Genomic DNA, 16,899 nt, shown 5'->3' on the forward strand with positions numbered 1-16,899 from the left:
CATGGAAATCCAAGAAGCAGCCCATCGCTTTATGTTCTTCTGCCAAAGCTGAGTATCGTGCCATGGCCTCTACTTGCTGTGAACTACAATGGTTATCTTATCTTTTACATCACATACCCATCCAGCCATATTGTAGTAATCAGGTTGCTCTTCACATTGCTGCAAATCCCTGTCTCTCATGAGTGTACCAAGTAAATAGAAATCGATTGCCATATCGTCCGCAAGAAAATCCAACAGGGTTTGATTCAAACTATGTACGTTAATTTTCACTTCAAATCAACCCGCTGGCATTTTCACCAAGCCACTAGCTTGGAGCAGATCAATTTCATCACTTAATTCACAAGTTGGGCATTCACGACCTCCATGCTCCAACTTGAGGGGAGTCTTGGATATATATATATATATGTTGATTTGATTTGATTTGTACAGACGTGTCATATACTCGTATTGTAATCTTTATTTGCTTGCTGTAATCAAGGTAGAATATATATATATATATGTGTGTGTGTGTGTGTGTGTGTGTGTGACTTCAATGTAAAGTTTAAGAATCACAAATGCACAAAGATGTTGGATCTGGACATCAATATATAGGTGCCAGAAAATGCATCACTTGAATGGGTGAAACTTGATGTAGAAAATGCAAGTTGTTGGTATGATTCACTAATTCTCAAAAAGTTTTACATCTTTATTCAAATCCCTCTCTAACTGTCTCACTCTCACCCTCATACATGGCCTCATCTAAAGAAATGACATGATGGGTGTCAAAAAGAATAAAATAAAATCCAAAAGCTATCTGCACATTGGGCTCTGCTGTCGGTGATCAGAAGGAGTGAGCCGGTTCTCCGACGAGCAGCATTCCTGCATGAAGAACACGTCCTTCTTTTCCTCCACCATTTTCAAAATGTTTTCAAACACATAAACTTCACAAGGAATCCTCAAAACACCAGTCTGTTGAAACCCGAACTCCTCCTCTGCTTCTCGCAGTAAAATATGAAAAGCACGATGACCCAAATACTCGGTTGGTATAACAAATCTCTTCAGCTCTTCTCCGACACAGACGGCCAGGTAGCCTTTTGGGACAGTATTCTCTTCAGATAAAGAAAGTGTTCTCTTCAGAAACTTGATGCTCTTGCTGCTGCTGCTGCTCATGGTCGGCTTTGACGAGTTGGCAAGCTTTCTCCACTTCTTGAGGATCTGTTGAAGCCTAACAATTTGTCTGATTTTGTTAGACTTCTTTGAATCCATGGAGATATCTTGGTGTCTGTTTCTGAAGCAGATTGCTGTAGTTGTCAACCTCAGATGGATGTTTCCAATTTATAGAGGTTTGGGAGCTTCAAATTCTGAGATTTAGACGTGATTAATTATATAAGGGAAATGCTGGTGTTTCCACCAGCATCCCACCCCCATCCCACCAATCCTAAGTGGTTGGTTTTTTTTTATTTAATAAATTCATTTTCAGATTTTTGCACTTAGGGGTGGTGGGATGGGGGTGGGATGCTGGTGGGAACACTAGCATTTCCAGTTTAATAAAAAAATGCTTTTAATAAAAAAATGTTACTTATTTTATCCTAACTAGCCTTCCAGTTTATTACTTGTTGACCAAGTCGGCTTCTCTTCGTTTCACGTGCATGTTGTCAGTTACTAGGGCCTTGTTTGGCAACCCTTCGAGGGGATTTTTTTTTTTTTTTTTTTTTTTAGTGATGATAAAACTTGATTGAAGTGATATAAAATAAAATTTTTTTATATAAAAAAGTGAATTTTTTTTTTTTTTTTTTTTTTTTTTTTTTTTGTATTTTAGTGATTTTTTTTTTATTTAAATAGTAATAAAAAAGTGTTAATGTTATGTAAAATGAGAAAAAAAAATTAAAATGTTTTGAAGTTGACGATACTTTTTTAGGAGAAGTTAAAAAAAAAAAAAAAAAAAAGAAGAGAGGAGAGGGTTGCCAAACAGGACTAAAAATATATTTCTCTCTTTCCCTTTCTTATCTCTCACCTATAAGCATACAAGGATTACCGGCAATTACATGTTCAAATTATTTTAAGAGAATTCATACAAAATTTACGTGTTCGAATAAATAGTTAAGTAGTTTAAAATTTATTTAAATAAATGTATTTCATAATATAAATTCTTTTATGTTATCTAATTAAATTGATAGCAATTAAGCAAATAATTATTGTAATCCCAATTATTCCGATCCATGCCCTTAATTTATTTTTCTATCACCCATATAGGGTTTGTAAATTTAAACCATTAATAATGAGAGGGACTGAGATTCTGAGAAGTAAAATATGATTTATCTTTCGTTATTTTCTGATGAAGGTCTGTGATTGTTATGACTTGTTTGGTTTCCAATGCAAACCGCCCCAACAGTCAATGGACCTCGTACCATTCAATTGTACTTTTCAAATCTCTTTTTTTTAATGCTATGATTTAACTGCCCTGGTGGTCTTGGAATGAGGTATTTAAGACTTCAAGAGGATCCCATGTGAAATAATTTATTATTATTATTTCCAAATGAAGGGAGAAAACTGACGGATGAGCATCCCCCAACGAGTCAATGACCAAGCACGTTGCAATGAGTTTAAAGCTTGACCAGAAGAAGGGAAGAGGATCATCCTCAGTTAGTTTTTTTTTTTTTTTTAAAAAAAAAAAAATTATTTAAGTTAAAACAATAATTATTTTATTTTGTTGTACTTAGTATTGTACATAATGTCATGTGTGATGAATATGTTATCAAATAAATTAGTTTAGATTTTATTTTGTTACATTTAATTGTGTATATGATGTTACAAAATGAATATATTATTACTTAGTTTAAAAAAATTTCAATGAGGTAATGATATATCATATATATATATCGTTGAATGCAACAAAATAAAATTTTGATCATAAAATAATAATAGTGTTAGAATATTTTATATTTACTGTATTATTGTCCTTCCTACTTGGATTTATTATTTACCTAATATAGTTTAGGATTTTTTGTTCACTACTCATTATCTCTCTATAAATAGAGACCTATGTAATATTGTTTGACAATATTACTTCAATATAATGTAGTCCATTATATATTTTCACTCTCTCTTTCTCTCTTCCGCTCTTTCTCCTTTTTCATATATTTCTTCAATATATTTAATAAATGGAGATGATCATTGTCAGTTGAGAAGAGCTTAGCTTTTTAAGAAGTTTGCTCAGTCTAGTTCATTAAATAACAAGAGAAATGCTATACATCACACTTTTTATTTTACTTTGTTCATTTGCTGATATATTATTGTCAATCAGATCTTGAATAATTTTTTTTTTTTTGGAGAGAAGGAGATGTATAGTTTTTTTTTTTTTTTTTAAAAAAAAAAATTATAATAATGATAATAATAACAAAATCAATTGCTTTAATTTTGTCTGTCTGTTTGGTTACGTTAATTGTGTATGTTTGGTTATAATAAAATAATAATAATAATGATTGGTAATATTTTATTATTTTTTTACAAAAAAAAAGAAAACAAAACAAAAAAAATAATAAAATATTACTAGCCACGTTAACTTGTTGTGGGACTGTTGTGAGAAATGAGTGTAGGGATTATTTCTCAGTATAAAATGCTCATTTTCGCGTCTGTACAAGCAGATAATCATTGGACCCACGGCCACGAATAAGGTTTCCCTACGTGGCTTCCGCTCATTGCTTGTTGAACAATGAAATTGGCCGGATGAATAGATATAATGATTTAGCTTATCTATATAGAAAAAAAAAAAGAAAAAGAAAAAAGAAGAATAGATAATGATTTAGCAATAATTAAACAATTGAAATTGGACGTAGAACGTGATTCGCCCTCTAATCCACTAAATCACTAATGGAGAGAACTTTAATAATGGATTAATTGAATTGAATGATTTTATATAATATTCTAACATGGCTGTTCATGACGCGATTATTGGGTGGTTAGAGATTAATAAATCTCGAAGAGACGTGGCACTTCATCAAGGAAGTATTAAATCTATCCTAGAGACGTACTCCATCATAAAAGGATTTTAAATCTATCTTATTTAAGACAATGACGAGAGATAGATATAAATTTTAAGGACAACTCGCTATTGAAAATCAACACATGATTAATATTAGACTTAAAATATGTTTGGAATTGTGATTTTGTAGAGAAAAAGTACGATTTTAAACTAAATTTTAGAAAATGAATTGTTTGGAAATTGTTGTTTTAAAAAATTGCGATTTGAAAACGCAGAAAATTGCTTTTTCAAATCGCAGACAAAAAAATACCTTTTTAAAAACGCAGAATTTTAAAAGGTTAACCTGCGATTTTAAAAACCAAACTGCGATTTTACAAACGCTTAACTGCATTTTTAAAAATCAAAATTTCAAATTGCACATTTTAAAATCTCTATTTTTAAATTGCACTTTTTAAAATCGCAAACTCGAACAGTCCCTTAACTCATGTAAGACATACAAATTATAACAGAGAGAAGTTTGTCACTCCACCCATGACCGAGTCAAACGTCTTATTTTGAGAGACTGTGTGGTGATACATATTAGAGACATGTTACATGTATATCTTTTGTACATCTTTTTTCTAAATTAACTATTAAATCTGTAGGATCTACATGTGGGTTCTTGTGGGTTATACAGATTTAATGATTAATTTAGGAAAGAGATGTATAAAAGATGTACAATAAATGTACAAGAACCATTTCTCGACTTATTATAATTTTGTGTGATATATATGTTAATTCAATTTATTAAAAAATAAAATTAAATGTCTCTTTTATATATATATATATATATATATATATATATATATATATATATATATATATATATATATATATATATATATATATATATATATATATTCATCTAAATTTTTTATCCCTCGAATTATCCATCGAATGTTACTTCAAGGAAAAAAAGTTGGTGGTTGGATTTGTTTGGTATGATTATTTAGGATTTGATGAGACAAAACTAAATAAATAATTCAATAAGAATAACGGAATATAAAGAAAGATTTCTCTCTTTTTTTTCCTTTTTATTTAACCAAGTATTCTTAATTCCTAGTTAAATGTTTTTTCTATATTTAGTTAAAATATTTAGATTGAGAAATTATTTTTTTAGAGTATATTATGCAGGAATGAATAAAACATAGAGACCTACTAATTCTTTTAACTCTTGTCCAACTTTTATTCAAATCCATCATTGAATTTGTTTTACCCATATGTGGGTCCTATAAATTTAATGATAATTATTTTAAAAAAACATGGACGAAAGTTGGACAAAAAAATGAAAAATAACATTTTTCTAAATTATATTGATATCCATGATACAAGCTTCAATTTGATCACGGCTCCTTTTCCTTCTTCCTCTCGCCATTTCCCTCACACATCTCTCTCAAAACATTCCACCGCTACCTCAACAGTCCTCAAAATGCATATTCCACAACCACTTATTGATCAAATTTACACCCCAAAATTCTGCAACTCAAACAACCCTAAAAAATTTCACTCCAAATCTATTAGTATTTTATGTTGGCAACATTGTAGTTGATAAAAACACTTTATGTAACGGTTGCATTTTGAACAGGTTTATCGGTTTTATTCAAAGTCTTCAAGTTATATGGACAGTGTTCGTTTTAAGCCATGTGACTGGTCACAAGTTTCTAAGAAGATGTCCATGAAGATTCCATGCAATTTTCAAGTCAGATCAATTGGTTCCTGTGCAACTGTCCTGACGAGCCTTTGAAGGTGTCCCGACGCCTCACAGTGTCTAGAAGCTTTAGCGTTGAAGACGTCCGGACGTCAGAGCAACACCGTTCGAACGCTAGGTCAAGCTATTCCAAGTTCTACACGGAGTTGGATTTCAGTCGACACTGTTTGAGAAGTTTTTGCAAGACGTCCGGACGACGTGGCAACACATCTAGATGCTACCCAGCGTTTCAGAATATTTTGGGTTTCCTTTACGGACGCGGAAAGGAGTGACAGTGAAAACCGTCTGGATGCTCGGCCAAGCTGTCCGAACGTGGTCCTATTATGGGAAGAATCACGCTATTCTGGAAATGCAGTAGCAGAAGGCCGTCCGGACGAGACTTACTTTCGTCCAGACACCAATTTGCCAGAGTCCAATTTTGAGCAGAATTAGGTTTTTTGTAAGCCTATAAATAGATAGCTCTAGGCTTGTTATTTGTAAGAATTTAGTATAGAATTCCATAGTCTTAGAGAGGGTGTTTTATAGAGAATTGAATATCCGCTAACTCTTTTACTGTTGCCGGTGTGTGCTCTTTGTTCGTGTAAAGTCTATCTTAGGGGTCGGCTCTAAGGTAAATGATTCCATCAAAGACTTCTTCAAGTAGGAGACTTGGTTGGGAAGCGTTTACAATGGGCTTCGTGTTGTAGTTAAATGTATGACTATTGTAATAGGTTTTGTGAGTATAAGTGATTTTTCTCTTCACAGAGTTTCTACTTTGTCAACAAATATCTTGTCTCTTTTATTTTCCGCTTTTAAGATATTTTGTTGCACACAAACACACACTTAGTATTTAGAAGTCATATATTTATTTTTCAATTGGTATCAGAGCTTGGTACACTCTGTTAAGATTTATTTCTTGAGTGTGATCTTTTTGACTTCTATTTTTTTTCATAATATCTCAATCTCTTAATTCTATTCCTACCTTTGAGGGCTCGAATTATGGGTATTGGAAAGGTTGTATGTGCTTCTTTTTAAAATCTATTAATGATTGGCAAATTGTGAAAATTGGTTGGACTAATCCAGATGATACAATTACCGAACTATCTATTGTTGAAAATAAAGCACGACTTTCCAATGATAAAGCCATCCATGCTCTATGTCAAGTGCTTTTCTCCATCTGAATTCTTAAGAATTTCAAATTGTGAATCTACTAAAGATGTATGACAAATCTTAGAAACAACATATGAGGGCACCAAACTTGTAAAATCTGCCAAGCTCCAGATGTTGATTTTTAGATTTGAAGAAATTAAAATATTGGATAATGAGACATTTGGTGAGTTTTACACCAGGATCAACAACTTGAGAAACTCAATGGTGAGTCTCGGGAAGAGGGTCTCTGATGTAAAACTCATAAAAAAAATTCTAAGGTCTTTGACAGAGCATTTCAGGATTAAGGTGCCTGCCATTGAAGAAAGTAAGGACTTAGATTCTATGAAGATTGAAGAGTTGATGGGATCTCTTCAAACTTATGAGTATTCCCTACCCCCAGTCAAGAAAGCAAAGGGCATGGCCTTCAAGGTGACTAAAAGCAGAGTCTCCTCTGATGAAGACTCAGAAGAAGAAGACGAAGTAGCCATGCTCGCCAAAAATATCAGTAAAGTAATGAAGACTGATAAATTTATCAAAAGACTGAGGGAAACTCCCAGCGAAGCCGAGCTAGAAGAAGATGAGAAGAAGGATCCTAGAGGTCCTAGATGCTGTGAATGCTCCGGCTTTGGGCACATAAGGGAGGATTGTAGGAATCTCAGACATGCTAAGGGGAAGGCTTACAACACTACTCACAGCAAATATGAAGAAGGGGAGACCTCAGATAAGGATCAGAAGTATCTAGCCTTCGTAGCAGCTCATGAAGAATTTGAGGGGTCACAATCCTACTACTCAAAGAGCAGCGATAAAGAGAGGGAAGAACTGAAAGAGGCATATGGACTCTTGCAAGAGACCAATTAGAAGAATGTGAAAGAGTTGAATAATCTGAAGATGGAAAAATGCACATTACTTTAGAAGACCACAGACTTGGAAGATAAATTGATGGAAGTGTAGTTACAGTTGGAGAAGTTCTCAAACAACAAGGTAGCCCAGATGCTGATGCTTTAGGCCACTCACAACTAGGGATGTAAATAAACTAGTCTGTTCGACAATCCGCTCGGTTTAGCCCGATTCGAACTCGAGCTCGATACTATAGAAACTCGCTCGTTATTGTAGAAACCTGTTCAATTAGTAACTGATACATTCCCGATTCGCACGACAAAACTTGATAGGGGCTCGTGAACTCAGCTCGTTTAAAACTCGACCAGATCGCTCACCCGGCTCGTTAGTCTAACTCATTAGCTTGTTCATATCTCTTTTATATTACTAAAAATGAGTTATATAAATTTAAGCATGTATATTTGCAATTAAGTAATATATGTTATATATTTTACTTAATATTTATATATGTGTGTATTAGTTAACATACTAACTAGTTAGTTCATAAACTAACATATTATCTAGTTTATTAACATATACTAAGTAAATGTAATTAACTATACGTTACTCGATATTTTTTTTGTATTATATATATATAAGCATATAGTATACTAGCTAAGTAAATATTGTATTACATATTAATTATAATACTTTGATAATAGTATTTAGTATGTTAAACTAACATATTAAGCTATTAATAGTTAGCATGAAGGTTGTTCACAAACTCGGGCTTGAACTCCGCTTTGATAACCTCGTTGAGAATGAAAAATTTAATAATCTACCTCGAGCTAGAATGTCATTCTCAACGAGCTCGAGCTTATGCTTGAGTTCACCTGAGTTTTAAACAAGCTGAGCTTTAACACGCATTTTATAGCTCTGCTCGAATTCGTGTTCGACTCATAAACGAGCCAGTCTTGAAATCTTAAAATTCGACTCGATTCGGCTCGATTACATCCCTACTCACAACCACCATCGTTAGCTCAAGCGGCAATCAATCTGGCTGGGCAGTACGATTCTACTGAGAAGATAGAGATGAGATAAAGAGAGAAAGAGACAAAAGAGAAAGAAGGACATGAGAGAGAGAGAGAGAGAGAGAGAGAGAGAGAAGATGCAGATGGACTAGAAAAGAAATGAATTTTTTGGAAATAAAGAAAAATTGAAGAAGAAGAAGCAGATGGAGACTAGAAAAGAAAGGGATGTTTCTAGAAATAATGGAAAAAAGAAGAAGAAGATGCAGATGAAGATTAGACAAGAAACGGAAGTTTTTGCAAATAAAGAACTAAAAGAAGTAACTTACAAAAAAAAAAAAAAGAACTAAAAGAAGTTAAAATAATAATAAAAAATTGTTTTAATGATATTTTAAAATATTAAAAGAATTTATTATAGGGTGTATTTAGATAAAGTAAACATATATTCCCTTCAAACTACTATTTAATTGTCAATGTCCTCTCCATACTGCCAATTATGTCAATGTCTCCACTCAAACTATTAAAAATTGAATGTTCCCTTAAAAAAAAAAAAACTATAAGAAGAAATAAAATTTTAAATTTTAAAAAACAAATTAAAAAAAATTAAAGAAAAAACGAAAAAAAAATTATAAAAAGAAAATTAAAAAAAAAAGAAAAAAGAACAATTTTTTTTTTTAAAAAAGAAAACTGAAAATTATAAAAAAAAGGAAGAAAAAATAAAACTTTTTTTTTTTTGTTTATTTTATTTTGTATAAATTTTGTTATTTTATTTTATTTTAAATTTTGTTTAATAATTTTACGAAAAATATTTTTGTCATTAGGAAGGATATTAACATTTTTTGGGTAGTTTGAGGGGAAAATATTGACACAATTGGTACATAATTTGGGGGAACATAGACAATAAAATGGTCGTTTTGGGGATGATATGTATACTTTTCTAAAAATTAATTTTGAACACTTTGGGGGAGTCGTAGGCTAGGCCATTGTCTTGCATCAGGATCCTCTCCAGTTGAACCGGAGAGGATCCTGGTCCCATTGTCTTTACCCTGTGACTTTCTGGTTTATGTTTGCAAGCAATGAAAGGATATTATTCTAAAAATAAGAGACAAGGAGGTGCATGTGGCAAGACTAGAGTAGATTAAATTTTATAACATTTAACAATATACATGGAGTAAGGCTACATTTCATGTTCATTTATTACATTCATGTCACATATGATGACGTGTTCTAAGTGACTTATACTTTTATTTTTTTAAATAATTAATATTATAAGTCACTTAAAATACGCCATGTCAGCAGGTACAAGTACATGTGTATGATAAATTAGGTAAAAATATAGCATTATTCATATACATAATATCATGTCATTTAAAATTTTTCAAATAACATTGCAGTATATTAACATATTCTTTGAGCTTACCCGCATACTTCATCATATATATCACCATAATTTGTTGTTCAATGTTATTATATAATTCTGTCTTAGAGGATGAACTAATCCTTTTTCTATATTATGGGTTGCATACTTTGAACCAGTTATATATATATACACACACATTCTGCAAAGTCTTTTTAATTGAAATTTCCTGAGATCCATGAATCGTGGCATGGTGACCTAGTAATTATTTCCTCAGATTGGGTACTTTGCATGAATTTAAATATAATTAATTAGCTTAATTTTTACGACCTATCATGAAAAGCATTGAGTTAGCAAACTTAATAAATTGCTACTTAATTAGCTGTCATCGATGCAAATTTGTAGTTTGTACATGGGCATGCATAAGAACTACCCGTCCATCAGGTGGGTTCGTCTAAAATCTAAATCTAAAATTGACAGCACCGAGTTTTCAATTATTCCTTTATAACTAGCTGTCTTCTTTATAATTGACTTTCTTTTCGAATTTCAAATTGTCGCCCGAATATTTTGTAAGCTAGAAGCCCACTTCGATCTTAAAAACAGTCTCTCTCTCTCTCGAATTTCAAATTGTCGCCAGAATATTTTGTAAGAAGCCCACTTCTTAAAAACACTCTCTCTCTCTCTCTCTCTCTCTCTCTCTCTCTCTCTCTCTCATATATATATATATATATATATATATATATATATATATATATAGATGCATATCTTGTTCTCTTTCTTATTTTTAATTTCATCATCGTATTTGGAATTGAGAAAAATTCATTTGGATAAGTCGGGTCGCCCCACTACATATTCTTTTAATACTTCAGTTTTTAGGAGAATTTGTTAAATTGTTTTGTGTGTTTTGATCTTATAACAAATAAATCTTACTTATAAATTCATGTGGTATGATTCTATAACAAAATGTTTTATCTATACAAATTCCGGTATTTTTTTTCCAAAGTGTATGAAGGTACAAATTTATCTTCAAATAAATGTTATTAAAAAAAGGATGAAACATTGGTTCACGGTGGGGGTGGTCGGCCACCGCTAGAACCACTTTATGGAGGTGGCCAAACCACCACCATCGCCCTTACGGGTGGTTCAACCATCAACTTTAGCTAAAAGGGTGGTTCGGTTACCGCTAGAACCACTTTATGAATGTGGCTGAACCACCTTCATTGTCCTTGTGGGTGGTTCAACCATTCTCTCTAGACATAGGGGTGGTTCGGCCACCCCCAATATTCAATTTTGGGAGTTTTTGACTGATTTTGAGAGTAATTTGGTCATCCATAGAATGGATAGCATCCCCATTGGTCTGTTCTAAGGGTGGCCGAACCGACCTCTGGGATAGCTGACTGCCCCAAGAATCGGCCTCTTGGGAAGTGGCCAAACCATCCTTATAGTTTAGGAGTAGTCTACCACACCTAGAACTGATTGTTAGGGGTAATCAAATCTCATCTCTAATGGCAATGTGAGTAGTTTGGCAATTTCTAGAAATAGCTTTCAAAGGGTAGCTGAACCACCCTCAAAAGGCTATTGGTGGTGGTCGACCACCCCAAAATAGGGCAAAAGGACTGGTTGACACTCAAAAAGTTCTTAGTGGTGGTTGGATCACCTCTTAACCAATTTGTTCCTGTTTGTTTTTTTATTTTTTTAAAATTTTTTTTTTCATAATTTCTTGTTTGAGTTAAATTTATAATTTGAAAAGACTTTGCTGAAAGATGTCAGAATTTGTATGGAAGGATCATTTTGTTACCTAGACATCCTAGAGATTTATAAATTCATCTGAAATCTAAGAGACTTATTTGTTACCGCATCAAACCACAAGAACCAGTTTTATAAATTTTTTTTTTAATGTTAATTTTTTCCAATCAAACAAGTCACAACAGAATGCATCGGATTCACCACAAAATTATTCCTTATAAAGAGAAAGAGACCGAACTTGTCTGTATATAATAAGTGGCAGTATATAACTTTTATATATAGTTCTTTTTTTTTTTTTTAATTTTTTTTTTAAGCAACTTTTCTATGTAGTTATTTATGTTTGTTTGAATGTTTTGTTATCTGCTAAGCAATCATCTAATTAAGTCAAGCAGGGGCTAAGGTCCGCAGGGCTACTCTCCTATCTATCTAGACACATGATATATACATATTTTGTACATTTAATATATATCTATTTTTTAAAATTAACCGTTTGATCTGTAGGTAAAAATATTGCAAATCTTATCAAGAAAATCGAAGAAAACGAAAAATTGGTTCTTCTAAGGCCCGCACGCGGGCTGAATGGGGGAGGGGCAAAATTGGTACTTCACGGCCTTAAAAGGTCATGTGCAATGCATGTGACCTCGTTTCTGTTCAAAGAGACACACAACATAGACGGAAGATATTATTTATCAAAGTTGGCTAAATTGGAGGGGTTTACTGCCGATTTTTGAACATTAGACGCGAAAACGCAAATGAGCGAATACTTCATAGGAATAAAATGTACTTTCCTCCTAATTAAAAAAACAGAAAAGGAAAAATGCAATCGGACAATAAAGCCAGAAATGCATGGATTATGTAATCAACAATATATTTTTGCAAAAACACATGCACGGACGGAGGGAGGGGGGGCTCGCAGGGGCCATGCCCCCCAATTTCTTAAAAAAAAAACAAATTTATAAGGTTGGAGAAAAAATTTTCTAAAAAAAATTATAAGGTAAAAATAAAAATTTAGCCTACTAACCTATACCAAAAAAATTCATTGACCACTGATTCTTGCTCATAAGAGCTTCTGCTCACACACACATAGCACAAAAATTGACATTTGACACTATAGCACAAAAGCCCAGTAATGACATTTGAAGTTTCCTTTTTTGAAAAAAAAGAAAGAAAGCATAAATGCTTCCTTTTGGGTACCTGTTCTAATTAGTAGTTACATTCATCTTATACTTTGCAAACACTTTATTCGATCGGCCTTCAAAACGCGGAATAAAAAGTAAGGCAATATTCACTTCTCTTCACGAGTTAGAGGATAGAATTTTTTTGTGACAAATATTGATTTGTGTTTTTTAAATTAAAGGATTTAGATGATTTGATTACATTAGATTAAGGAATTTGTTAACCCTAATCTAAGGAATATGTTTGTATAGAAAATTATTCAAATCACATGTACATCTCTATAAATAAAGTTTCGTACTTAAATCAAATATGAATGAAAGATGTAATTTATGAAGTTTTAATGTGTCAATATAGGCTATAGGCCGAACTACTTTAATTTCGGTATCTTTCTTTCTTTCTTTTATGTCTTTAGATTATTATAAGTTTCTATAATATCTGAGGGAAAAGAATAAAAATAAGGGTTCAATACCTTATTTGTACTTGAGTTTTAAGTGTTTTTAAATTTAGTACTTCAGTTTTGTTTTGTATCATAGGTGGTACCTGAATTAGGGATAAAAACTCATTTAGTATATCTGTTAGATTTGTCGTCTAAATTTTAACGGCTCGCCACGTGTCAACTGCTGAGGTTGACATGTGGCACTATATAAAAAAAACATAAAAAATTTTAAAAATAAAAAAGATTTTTTTTTAAAAAAAAAAAAAAAGAGAAAGAAGAGGGGTGGCTGAGCCATCCCCCTTAGCCACCATGGGGGTGGCCAAACCACCCCACCCTGGCAGAAAAAAAAAAAGAAAAAAAAAAAAGGGTTTTGGCGCTTGGGTGTGGCCGAACCACCATCGTGGCCCATGTGGCCACAAGGGCCAAAACCCATATTTTATTTATTTATTTTCTGCCATGGGGTGGCTGAACCACCCCCCATGGGTTGGTTCGGCTACCCTAGATCAGCCGAGCCACCCCCTTGGCCAAACCTTTGGAGAATACAAGTACACGTATACTCCCAAACATTACAACTCATTAAATCAAACAACATCATAACTCGGCCTCACATGCATACATGTCATTACAAACCTTTGGGAAATACAAATATGCATGCACTCCAAATACATGACATCTCATAAAGCACATATGCAATCTAGTCGATTATCACTATACATATGTTCTGTCTCATTCAGACTCATGCATACTAATACGTCTAGCATGAAATACTTTACTAAAACATGTCTCATACACCATCATGCTATGCATTCACTTGTTTTGTTTCTTTGTTTCTAGTGCCTGTAAGGCTTCAACCCTAGGACTCATTTATGATGCCGTGAGATTGTATACCCACCGGCTTACACTTACTCTACCAAGGTGTTTTTCAATCAGGGTCTTGCGTTCAGCGTTCGTGATTTTGTATATGCTAGTGCTCCCAAGCTATCTATGCTCTGTGTACATGCTTTCACACTCATGCAACTCATATCATCTCATGCTTTTCTTAATCTTTTCATCATAACATGCATTCTTAACTTCTCATAAAGCACATAAAATACAATGCAATTCACATTTTCTCAAACTCATCTTAAAACTCGTAAACATCATCAAATACACTCTTTAACATAATTGAAGGCAAATCACAAGCATATATTATACTAAAATATCATTGGCTCAAATTTATAAAATCATAACAATTTCTCATCGTAAAACATAAAGGCTTTTCTCAGTGAGTAAAATATTCACGTTGGCTGCTCGAGAATTTATCTATGAAAGAATCCTCCTCGTAAGCCCCATAATGTATCACTGTACAATACATTGTGATGACACATTAATACTAACATGTAACATTTCTAACTCTAAATTCTCACTTAACTCTTCAATTGTTCAAGAACTAAAACCCATGAAAAACCTATAAAATTTCTAGGACTCCATTTGACAACCCATTAACTAACAATACTAACCCATAAGATCATCTTAGGGTTAGACACAAAAAATATCAACTTAAAACACTTAGACAAAAACTAGGGTTTTTGGTTTTACTTTGATTTCTCACCAAAATGTAGCACAATGCTTGAAGATGACTTAGAACACTTCAAAACACACGATACCTAAAGAAAATTAAGAGGTCAAGCTCAAACTCTCAAAAATCAATACAAATCTAATGAAACTAGGATTTTTATAATTTACCTCAAAACGATCGGTGAAACATAGATCTTGCTTTGAGGGTCACGTTTTTGGTGTCAAATTTAAGTTTGAAAGCTCCAAACTACTAGAATCTAGGGTTTAAGATCAAAACCTAGGAGAGAGAAGATAGGTTTTTCGGAAAAATGGGAGAAGAGGGGAGAAAAAGTACTGAAAAACTGTCTTCCAACAATTACTAACGAGGCATGTCCGGACATGATAGTGGGCTATCCGGACACCCATTGAAAAATACAACTTTCTTCCAATCCCGTCAGGACAAATGGCAAGAAATGAACTTACTGACTCACTCGTCCGGACACAGAATTGGTCTGTTTGGACGCACAACTTAGAAACTCAATTCTAAATCTTTTCTAAGTGTTTTTCTTCCTCATTTTTACCTAATTATTCACTTAATTAGTCTAATTAATGTTTTTAGCACTTGATTAACATCTTGGACATTACATACACTTAAGAAAATAAAGCATAAAGATGAATCTATCATATCCCGACGGGATTCACTAGGTCCTTTCCACATCCGTGCTAGCCATATGGGGTCTAACTCCTCAAAAATGATCCTGAGCACTCCCTCCAGCATGACCATATGCTACTCCGAACTCGCCATCACAAACATTATCTATAAAACAATACATGTTTCATAGGTGAAAGAGACAATTGTAAGTCCACTACTTAGTGAGTAATAATACGCATGATACACATGTTATCATATGGTGAACTCAATTTAAGTTGTAATCACATGCATTATAGTATTATTCCTTCATACAAGATGATGATGTATGCAATATAGGTATATATATGCTTATAACAAGAGTCATGCCATAGTTCAAATCCAGATGATCTACCTAGGATGTTAACTGTTAGTTTGTGATTGGCTACATTTTGATTGGACAAAATCACTTATGTGTAAAGATGCTTTTTTAACAGGGATTTCACTATTCAGAAGTGCTTTAGAAGATTCTGTACTGTTTTCAAGTCAGAGATTTCGGTTCCCTGCCAGCCGTCCGGACGACGTGCCATACCGTCCTGACGCTCGACAGACCCAAGCATCATCTGTCTGGACGACATGGATTTCTGTCCGGACACTCATCTGTATCGAGAAGCTTCTGTTCCAGCTTGCATCGGCCCGGATGACTCAGCAGCCCGTCTGGACGACTCTCAGTGATTGAGCTTCAGATTTTCTTTCCAAAAGCAAATATGGGAAGATTGCTGCAACAGTCCGGACTACGTGGATTCCCGTCCGGACGCGCTACTCCTTAAAGGCAAGTTCGCAATTCAAACTCAACTGTCCGGAAGCCGGTCTACCATGGTCCGGACGCGCGTACAACAGATATGGAAATTGCATACAGCAGATCAACTGTTTGGACGGCCATCCCCCATGGTCCGGACGCGCGAAACCTTAGTAAGGAAATTACTTGCAGCGGACGTGTGACCGTCCGGACGATAGTGCTTCACTGTCCGGACGCGGCTCTCAAACAGGAAAGATTTTCAGCGAAAATCTCAGAATTTTGGTCGCACAATTGTCCGTCCGGACGGCCCATGACCACCGTCCAGAGGGCGCCCAGCTTTATCAAGCCAGACGCTTATTTGAGTCCTTAGCCTATAAATAGAGGCCACTGTGCTTGAGAACTGCAAGAATTCGGTATTGAATTCCACTAAAGCTTAGAGAGTTATTTGTGAGGTTATTGAGTTGATTCATTCTCTCTAGAGCCGTTGTTGTGTGTGTTGTTACTACGCTTAAACTGAAGTGTATCTTAGGAGTCGGTCCTA

The 16,899-nt window shown here is 33.8% G+C and overlaps 1 protein-coding gene across 1 annotated transcript; it reads right to left on the bottom strand.

Moving 5' to 3' along the window:
- Positions 1-631: 631 nt before the first annotated feature.
- Positions 632-1,321, bottom strand: LOC133871923 (auxin-responsive protein SAUR71). Its single transcript, XM_062309390.1, has one exon. The coding sequence runs from the start codon at positions 1,243-1,245 to the stop codon at positions 790-792; it is 456 nt and encodes a 151-aa protein (XP_062165374.1). The 5' UTR covers positions 1,246-1,321; the 3' UTR covers positions 632-789.
- Between the last annotated feature and the right edge of the window lie 15,578 nt (positions 1,322-16,899).

Source organism: Alnus glutinosa, chromosome 6 (assembly GCF_958979055.1).
Source record: "Alnus glutinosa chromosome 6, dhAlnGlut1.1, whole genome shotgun sequence".
NCBI classification, from domain to species: Eukaryota; Viridiplantae; Streptophyta; class Magnoliopsida; order Fagales; family Betulaceae; genus Alnus; species Alnus glutinosa.